Source organism: Xiphophorus hellerii, chromosome 14 (genome assembly GCF_003331165.1).
Source record: "Xiphophorus hellerii strain 12219 chromosome 14, Xiphophorus_hellerii-4.1, whole genome shotgun sequence".
NCBI lineage: Eukaryota > Metazoa > Chordata > Actinopteri > Cyprinodontiformes > Poeciliidae > Xiphophorus > Xiphophorus hellerii.
This window is the reverse complement of record NC_045685.1, coordinates 27,177,820-27,187,266: the sequence shown is the minus strand read 5'-3', so window position 1 is coordinate 27,187,266 and position 9,447 is coordinate 27,177,820. Positions and strand designations below refer to the sequence as shown.

Here is a 9,447-nt window from a genome sequence, read left to right as displayed (position 1 = left end):
TTAGATTACTATTCATACTTGTTACATGCAGGCTTTTCAAATTCAATTTGAATTCAAAACCACTTTATTAATGGGAAATGAAATGTTGGTGTAGCTCATTAATTCTTCAAAGAGTTCAAAGGTCAATGCCGCCCTGCCGGCCTGATGCGGCTCCAGCTCTCATGCAATTACACAACTTTGACCTTAAAACAGTCAGTTTCATCTAAATCCATCAAAATGATCAAATTTCAACAAAACCTTTAGTAATAAGGACTTTGATTATCTTGTCAAATAAATGCCTTTTGTAATCTAAATACATAAATATCCCACGCCGACCTGGATATTCAACATGAATAACAGACCAAATACAGACTTTTATTTTTAATGTTTATTTGCTGATTAAAACATGAATTACAACTTTAATCACCTTCATCCAAAGTAGTTATTATAAAAACTAAAAATGTTTGATTAATAATCATCATTGCACACTTTAATTATTTTAGTGATTAGAAATCAAAAGTGCTGATCTTTATGTCGCCGCCGCACATCAGATGTCCAACATGAAAACCAAACAAGAAACAACAACAATCCATCCAAAGACTGAAGAAAAACTACAAAAGGCCGAAAGCAGAATGGGAAAAAAAATCATTTATTTGACCTCAAATGGCTTTTATTCTGTCTAAGTTTAGAAGAATTTAAAACAAATGACCAGTTAAAGCTTGTATGTAATACAAATTGTAGCCACAAGAGGGGGAAGTGCTCCAGTTTTACATTTGTAAGAGTTAAAACTCTGCTTTAACTTTCTGAATTGAAAACTTAACATGATAATAATTTTATAGATGTTAAAAACTGACATCAACCTACAAACGTCATGTTGGAGTTTCTGTAAATTTCAGCTTCAGAAGAAGAAAAACGGCTCAGTAACAGCCACCAATCCCTGCTAAACCTTTACTGATCATTGAGACTAGAAATGAAATCAAATTCCTCCTGATTGTAGAGCTGACTGAAACATTGAAGCTCACTGTGAACCACTGCAGCCTCATTCTGCTCTCTGTTTTCCTCTGTGCATTATGGGATGTTTCACATCTACAATGTGTTGAGCTCAGACAACGTGAGAATCAAAAAGCTTCTTTCATTGAAGACCAACTATAAACTCTGATTAGTTTAGTGTTTCACTCACTTCCCTTCACCACATTTGATTAATACAAAGAAACGCTCAGCAGTAGAACCGCTATGTGTCAGAGATTTCCTCATAACACCCGGGTCTGGATCAGAACCGGTCCACAGACTGGATCTTCATGGAGTTTGAGGTCCTTCACCTGAAAAGACAACAGGAGCAAAGTTTGAACCAGACTTCACAAACTGCTGTGGTTCAACTGGACATCAGCTTTACAAGATGATGAAAAGTTTTTCCCCTCATATTTTAATAACTCAAACATTATGTGCAAAACTCAGGAAATCTTCCTTTAAAAAGCTTCAACACCAACATTTTGTCACAAAAACAAACCCTGTAAAAAGTTCAAGCTTGGTCTCTCTTCCCATCCATCAGGAACTTTGTCCATTTCTATTTCTGTCTCCATTGATGTGACGACTATCAGAGTTTGAGGTTTTCATTTTCATGATCCTGCAACCGTGTCTAAAGATCCAGCGGTGTTACCGTAAACTAGACGACTAGTTACGACCCCTAGTGGAGAGTTCAAGCTACTGATCCACTGACCCCATCTGAGATAATCACTAAAGGATTAATGGGAAGGAACAATTATAAATGTGAATAATAATAATAATAATAATATGTCAGAATAACAGACAGTCTTACCTAGGCAGTCCAAGCCATGCTGATGAAGGCAGCAGCTCCAGACTGGGACCGGACAGATCTGCGTCTCCGAGTTCCACCACACGTCTAGAAGTGAAGGACAGACAAGTCTACATTTCAATGACTGTCAAAGCTGAACTTTGTCTCTCATAGTGTGTTAGCGTCAAACATCCTGAGGTGAGTGAGATTCAGAGAAGCTGCACCTTGACGCAGGTGTTCTCCTGTTTGATGCAGAGCTGCAGTTTGCAGTGCAGGTAGACCTCAGCTGAGCTCCCAATGAACTGGAACATGTTGAAGGAGAAGGAGTTGGAGGTTCCCTTTCCGTTTGCCTCCATGCTCACCGTCTGGTCCTCAGGGTTTGGACAACTGCTCACAAGCGTCAAATCAAACGTTGGTGGTCGGATCAGAGAGGTTAGAAAGGTCACAGAGGCTGAATATGGGCAGCGGTCTCACCCGTTCTTGATCAGGTAATGTTTACGGCTAGCGTTGGCCGATTCCTTGTCCGTCGCCCAGCAGGAGTCCATCACCAAGGCAACCAGGCTTTCATTCAGGCCGTTGGCGTCCAGCTCCACCCAGATCTTCTGGTTCAGGCGAACTTCGGTGTTTGAGGCCACAGCTTGAGTTCGGTGGGCGTCGGTGTAGGCCTTCATGGTCAGAGAGTAATTCCAAAGTCCGGATGAGATGAACTGAACCACAGAGCTGCAGAGGACACACACAGCTGGCAGGAGTCTGCTTCTACTTCTGACTGCTCAAAGATTTTACTTTGCTTTCTGCATCCAGCAGGTTTGTACTGTCATATGGAGATGCTAGCTGTGGTCGTCTCCTTGGTGTTTCAGTTTTTACGTCAGCTTAACCGGAGCTTCTTTTCTTTCTAGTAGGTTTTGTTATGTCTTGGTTTTCTGCACCTGTTTTGCCTCCCATTATTTCCCCTCTGCTTCCTGCTTGTTCACAGGCCACATCCAATCACTGCCCTCGTCAACAGACGCTGTGGGCCGTCACGATGTTGCTATGACGACGGGTTCATCTCGTAGGGGAACCAAACTGCATTCAGCTCAATTTTACGCTACAGACACGTTGATGAAGGAACGACCCAAGTTACAGGAGTCTAAAAGCTTCCAACTCTTCAAAGTTATGTTTTCTATGCAACATATATCTATGATAGGACAACGTAGCTACATCTAGTATTTCATAGAGTGTTTAAGCTTTTGGCCAAATCTGTAAAATCACTTTGACCTGAATCATAAAGAGAAAGGATTGGACTCTGTTATATCAATCTATTCCTACAGAAACTGACCAAACTATTCTGTAATGTTTTACTGAATCTTTTTCACCTGATTCTGAAACTAAAACCACAAGTTTACCTGATGGGATCAACACCCACCTGTCTTTGATCCTGAAAGCCACCGTCTGTATGTCCGGCTGGGTCTCAACGCAGGAAAACCCGATGTAGACCTGGTCTTGGCGAGTGATTCCTCCAGAGGAGAGGTTCTGTGTCATGATGGTGTTCTTGTAGATGGTTTGGCTGTTGTGGGTCTGCAAACAGAAACATTAACTCCGTACCAAAAGCTGACCTGTGAAAGTTGCCTCCACATCAAGGTCCCGAAGCAGAGCGCGAACCCACCGTGACCTCAGTCCCACAGAGGTCGGTGCTGTTGAAGCTGAAGGTCACCATGTGGGTCTGCTGGTCCATCTGACCTCTGCAGGTCGGATCTTTGAGCTGTAAGTCAGAGTAGTCGATGCCTTTGTCCTCCAGGAGACACCCGACCAGAGAGAGAGAAGTAGAGCTCTGCCTGCAGACCGGCGGATCACCTGGAGGTTACAGCGTTGGTGAGGAGAGGCAGTCAGAGGGTTTCCTCCAAACATTCAGGCCTGTTCTCAGGTCACAGCTGTCCTACCCAAAGAGTTCGTCTGTCTGTACTTGGAGGCAAAAATGGCCCGACAGAAGCAGCGAGTTTCTCCTCCAGCTGTCTTCTCTCCACAGAACTCGTGATCGCTGCAGGTCCTGTCCTGACAGACGGCCCCAGGGGGCGCTGCAGAGCAGATGCATTACTGTGAAAAGCAGCAGCAGCAGCAGATTCATGGAGCAGACGGAGGGCAGCAGGTCTTACAGCACTGAGCCTTGGACCTCCAGTCCTCCGGTGCGGCGCTGCTCTGCAGGCTGCAGGCTCTGGCGTAGGCCTCCAGGAACCGACAGCTGAGGCCATCCAGATCCGGATAGCGGCACAAAGTGTCTGTGCAGGCGGCCATGTAGGGCTCTGGGTCCACGCCGCAGGAGGAGAAGGGCGCCTCCTTCAGGAGGCTACAGCTGCTCCACATGGAGACAATCAATGATCAATAAACGGATTCGTCTCCCATCACAACTGACGTCACGAGGCATCAAACACCATGAAACATGAAGTTTCCCCCAGAGATCAGAGAGAAACTCAGACTAAAGGTTCTGGATCAATGTGCTCACCGTTCAGCCATCTTGGTGCAGCTGGTGGTTGTGTCAGTAGCGTCGGTGTACTGCGCCTCACAGCTAGGGGGCGACACACAACAAGGTCAGGACCGATTCCTGAGTTTACCTGCAGTCCGTCCGTCCAGCAGCGGTCGGTCGGTAAGGAGGTCTGACCTGGTGGAGCCGTCCTCAGAGAGCCGCTCTTCACTCAGAGACCTGCTGGCGTTTCCGCACAGACCCTGCAGAGGCAGTCCATAAGAACCTGGACGGGTTCAGGACGCAGTGAGAGACAATCAGCATCAGACTGCAGGACAGCAGCGATCCTCAGGATCCAAACTCATCTGATGCTCTGTACCTTTCAGGTGGATCTGAGCCGTGGAGCCGTCAAAGAAGACAGAAGCAGAGAAGTCGGACAGGGACGCCTGGACAGTGACTCCAGTTTGGTCCTTGGAGAGGTTCACACCGTGACCCGTCTGAACCGAGCCGCTGAGGGTCAGCGGCGAGCCGTTCAGCTGCGACCCACAGAGACACAGCGGACTGTCAGAACTCAGAGGCTGAGCCACAGAAACCTGGAGGTCTGTCTGAGAAAAGGAGCTACAGGCGAGTCTGGAGGGGCTTCGGAAGGTGGCGCCCCCTGCTGGTGAAGCAGCAGAGAGACGCTGCTTCACCTACAAACTTCAGACTACAGCGGACCTGTGACTCAGCAGCTCTGAAAAGGTTCTGTAGCATGAGGAAAGCTTTAAACACACACACACAGAATGACTGAAACAAATTATGAACCAACTGAAAAAGTTCAACTAAAACTGAATCTGACTTTTGTTTTCAGCTAAAACTCAGAAAATATTTTTTATAAGTTGTCTTTAGGATCAAAGCTGATAGAAAAAAAGTTCAAAACTGTTTCAGTTCTTTTGGGTTCAGGAGATAAGAAACCACAAAAACTATAAAGTCTAAGATTTTTTTAATCAAAACTTTTAAATTAGGAAATTTAATCATCAAATTCATTGCTAGTGTTTTTCCTGTTGTGAACATTTAAAATGATTTTGTTTTAACTTCATTTTGTTTTAACTTCAGTCTCTTATAAGTATCAGTTTGCTCTTTAGCAGCAGAAAAAGTTGCATTTGTTTCATAAATCCAGAGGTTCCTGGGCTGGGCCCCCAGAACCCCAGGATCCAGATTACGGCCCTGCTGGAAGCCATGAAGCGTCTGCAGCGGCTCACCAGAACTCTGCCTCCTTGTTTCAGCTGGATGTCAACGGCCGATGTGAACCCGTTCAGTCGCAGCGTCACGCCGTCCAGGAAGCTCACGTCTTTACGGCGCCGCTCCTGGAAGTGGGCCAGAACCTGGAAGTCTGGGCCTGATGGGATCCTCAGCAGAGAGTACCAGCACCGGTCCTTCACAGAGTTCTGCTGGCCCTGGAAGTCCACCACAGCCGGACCCGTCACCGTGCAGACGGAGCCCAACGAGGAGGCAGAGGAGCAGCTGGTGGAGGCAGAAACAAACATCAAGACCTGTTGCTGGGGGCCACAGCCACCAGGGGGCGCTCTACTCCTCCAGCTCTCTGGATCAGTAGTCAGTATGTTACTGAGGTCTGACTGATGTGAAGGACTCAGATTTAGACCAACTGCTGTGCAGAAAGATTCATTTCAGCCTCACTGATCTCTGATCTGTTCTCCACCGCTGCTCACTTCCTGCTGCTCCTTCACAATAAAAGCTCATTTATCACTTCATGCTTCTCCTTCACAATAAAACCTCATTTATCACTTCATGCTTCTCCTTCACAATAAAAGCTCATTTATCACTTCGTGCTTCTCCTTCACAATAAAAGCTCATTTAACACTTCCTGCTGCTCCTTGAAAGTTAATGCTTGCTGTGAAAAAGACCACAGCTCCAGTGAAATTTAACTTCATGAGTCAAATTTGAAAACACATTTTTCTCTTTCCCACTTTTCAAATACAAAATCAATCAATCAATTTTATTTATAAAGCACCCTTCAAAGTGCTGTTTTTAGTAGCAGGACTTTGAGCGCGTAAATAAGTAAAAATGACCATATTTACACGCCGTTGCCTTGACAACGCTCCGTGGGCCCACAGCTGGTTTTCTGGAGGACTGCAGACTGAGAACAGGTGAGAGTCCTGCAGGTTATTGGATCAGAGCTGACGTCTCCAGGTCTGAACAGAACACCTGAGAAACGAAGGAAGAGACAGAAAACTCAGAAACTCAGTTTATCTGAGGAAAAACTGTTTCACTGAATCTCAAAGTTCAGGTTTGGATTCAGAGGTTCACTGACCTGATGACCTGCAGCCGCTCAGATCTGCGTAGGCTTGCTGGTTTGCAACACTCGGAGGGAAAACTTTGTTTCCATCCACCAGAAAATCAGTGAACTGCAGAACAACAGAGTCAGAACCACAGAGACTCAACACAGAATAAAAACTGATTTCATTAAAAATGTCTTGATAAAAACTCATTTCTTTCTTTGAGCCAAAACTTTGTTTTACTCAGCTGATTTTTACTCTAAAGAGCGAAACAGACATTTTTCCTGTCTCATGTTTCTATATGTTTTTTGTCTCATGTTTCTATGTTTTTCATGGTGTCCATTGTAATGGACATCTTGACTAAATGAACGTAGAACGTCATGAAAACTTCTATACTTTCCCCGCAGAGCTTCATGCAATAACTCATGGTCTCAACCTTTTAAACTGGATTTTGCTGTTTTGTTTATCAGTGTGCATGTCTGAATAGAGAATAAATAATATAAAATATAGCTTTGACTTTAGTGATGGCCATTGAACTTTCAGATGTATTGACATGCTATTATTTGTAGTGATGTAAACATATAACAATAGATTACACAGTTATCAAACTGCTGGCTATTTCCATGTAACCTTTATTTTTTATGAACACCTTGAAGCAGTTTCAGTTTGGATTTTACATTTCTTACAGCAGAAATGTGTTTTTCTGTGCATTATGGCGTCTTGCATCCAGTCGGCTCTGACTTTTTTCTCAGATTTTTGTGTTTACAGACTGATAATTTGATCTAGCAGGACAACAACACCCACTGATTCACTGTGAAGCTGAACTTCTCTGGATGAGACACTGAAAAACTGGGAATGCTTTACTTCTCAATTTACCATCTAATTCCTGTGGCTTATTTTCCTCATCCAATCACTGGATCAGAAATTTCTTGATGTACCGTCAGTTCAAGAAGGTTTGACAGTTTTTACTCCATCATTGAGAAAATAACAGAAAATCATTATGAAATCACAAACTGGCTATGAAATGTTCAGACATGCTTCTTTCTTTGCACAGTAACACTGAATAATTAGGCGCTGTACAGCCAACACAAAGTCCTGATGTCCATTGGGATGGACATTCAACTTTAAAAAAAGTCCTACGATTTAATGAGAGGAAAAATGTTCAAAATACTTTCAAATACTATTACTGGAAATACTTAAAAATATACAGAGAAAACTTTTCTGTGCTGCTATGAACATAAAGAATATTTTTGAAGTAAAACAGAAGCTTCCTCCTCCCCGTCTGTTTTCAGTCACATGCTCGTCTGGATGACTGAAACTCACTAGTATCAACTTAAGGGTCTAAACTTTATTGTTTTTGCTTAATAATAAACCAAACTATAACAAGCATCATGTAAATAACCAATTCCCTAATATTTTTATTAGTTTAATCCCAGAAAAACATCATGTCCACGCCAGTGGACGTGGAGTCTAAAGGATGTCTTGATAAAAACTGAATATAATCAGGAAAATCTTCAGGTAGATGTTTAGATCTGACAATATTTAATTATTAACTCAAAGCTTTTCCTGTATTTTGTAAAAGATGTAAAGACTTACCACTGGTTGGTCTACATTCATAAAAGCACTTTGTGATCCAAAGTTTACTAGAAGAAAAGTGTACTAAAAAAAATACAAAAAAACAGTCAGCAGGTTTGATCCAGTCAAAAGGTTTTCACAAAAAGTCTTAGCATGAAACATAATTACATACTATAGGCGATATAAACAATGAATAAAATATAAGAACTAAACGTAAACAGCTCATACAGTTCTATCAGTTCATTCATATTCTTCCATCAATGTTTTGTGTTTAAGTCTTTTCTAAAACCAGAAAACAGATTTAAATCACTGAACAGAACTTACTGCAGAGTTCATAAAGAACATGTAGCACTCCCCAGTGTTCTTAATGCTTGGCAGATTCTGGACGATGTTTTGCAGTTCAACATAGTCAGGCACACTTTGAAGATAAAACTGTGTGTTGTCTGTTTGAGGCGCCACCAAGCAGTCTCCTCTGCCCTGAGGCTCATAAAAGCCGGTGAAACAGAGAACAAAGTTGTCACTGGTGAAGTTCAGCTGAAAAAACAGAAACACAACAAGTCAAAGAAAAACCGACCCACAAAGATTCATCAGGAAGAGAAAAGAGTCTGGAAGTCCTGAGGAATAAAACTCTACAGATCAGTTTCTGATTAAATGAGCAGAAATCCTCTGGACTCCTACTTCCTGTGTTTGCTTCAAAATAAAAGCAGGCAGACTCAGAGCTCTGAAGCTGCAGAGATCATCATCATCATCAACATCACCATCATCATCATCATCATCATCATCATCATCATCATCATCATCAGCAACATCATCATCATCAGCAACATCATCATCATCATCATCATCAGCAACATCATCATCATCATCATCATCATCAGCAACATCACCATCATCATCACCATCATCATCATCATCATCATCATGCGTCTGACTAAGCAATAATTAGTAGAGGTTCATCCAGTCATTTTACTCACATAAAGTTGTTCGTATTTCTGTCCAAAGTACGTGATGGGGCATGAGCTGATGTCCACCTCTGTGTTCATAGTAAATACTGCAAGCTGGTCAGCAGCTCCTGAAACACAGAGACACATGAGATGAGAACCAGAGTCTGGCAGCAACATGACAATCTGTAGATGAATAAACCAGCATCAGTTGGTCTGTTTGGAGACCAAGATGGCAGCAGGAGCTCCGTTCCTCCATCTTCACTGACTCAGCAGAAACTGCTTCTAACTGCAGGAACTCACCTGGCAGCAACATGGCAGCAGAGAGGAAGAGGAGCAGGAGGCAGAGCATGTTGGAGGCGACCAATCAGAGAGCTGGAAAACAGAACATCACATGAAACATAAATCAGTTTTTACTTTCTGCTAAGTTTATTGTTGAAGTTTGAATGT

General features: G+C 43.1%; 1 protein-coding gene across 1 annotated transcript; it reads right to left on the bottom strand.

Annotated features, from left to right (window-relative positions):
• Positions 1-703: 703 nt before the first annotated feature.
• LOC116732574 (alpha-tectorin-like) lies at positions 704-9,150 on the bottom strand. The gene is made up of 17 exons (XM_032582852.1): positions 9,031-9,150; positions 8,381-8,590; positions 8,078-8,140; positions 6,517-6,610; positions 6,284-6,410; positions 5,447-5,708; positions 4,585-4,741; positions 4,404-4,491; positions 4,248-4,310; positions 3,901-4,097; positions 3,688-3,822; positions 3,414-3,601; positions 3,174-3,325; positions 2,246-2,491; positions 1,996-2,158; positions 1,796-1,879; positions 704-1,298 (listed from the first exon to the last, which is right to left on the bottom strand). The coding sequence occupies exons 1-16, from the start codon at positions 9,145-9,147 to the stop codon at positions 1,796-1,798; spliced, it is 2,346 nt and encodes a 781-aa protein (XP_032438743.1). The 5' UTR covers positions 9,148-9,150; the 3' UTR covers positions 704-1,298.
• Positions 9,151-9,447: the final 297 nt, after the last annotated feature.

Coding starts and splice junctions, on each gene's coding strand:
- LOC116732574 (XM_032582852.1), bottom strand. CDS start 9,147: ATGTGTCTCTGTGTTTCAGGAGCTGCTGACCAGCTTGCAGTATTTACT. Junction 4,098..4,247: donor TGCACCAAGATGGCTGAACG/GTGAGCACATTG, acceptor CATGTGGAGCAG/CTGTAGCCTCCTGAAGGAGG. Junction 1,880..1,995: donor AGGAGAACACCTGCGTCAAG/GTGCAGCTTCTC, acceptor CTTCACTTCTAG/ACGTGTGGTGGAACTCGGAG.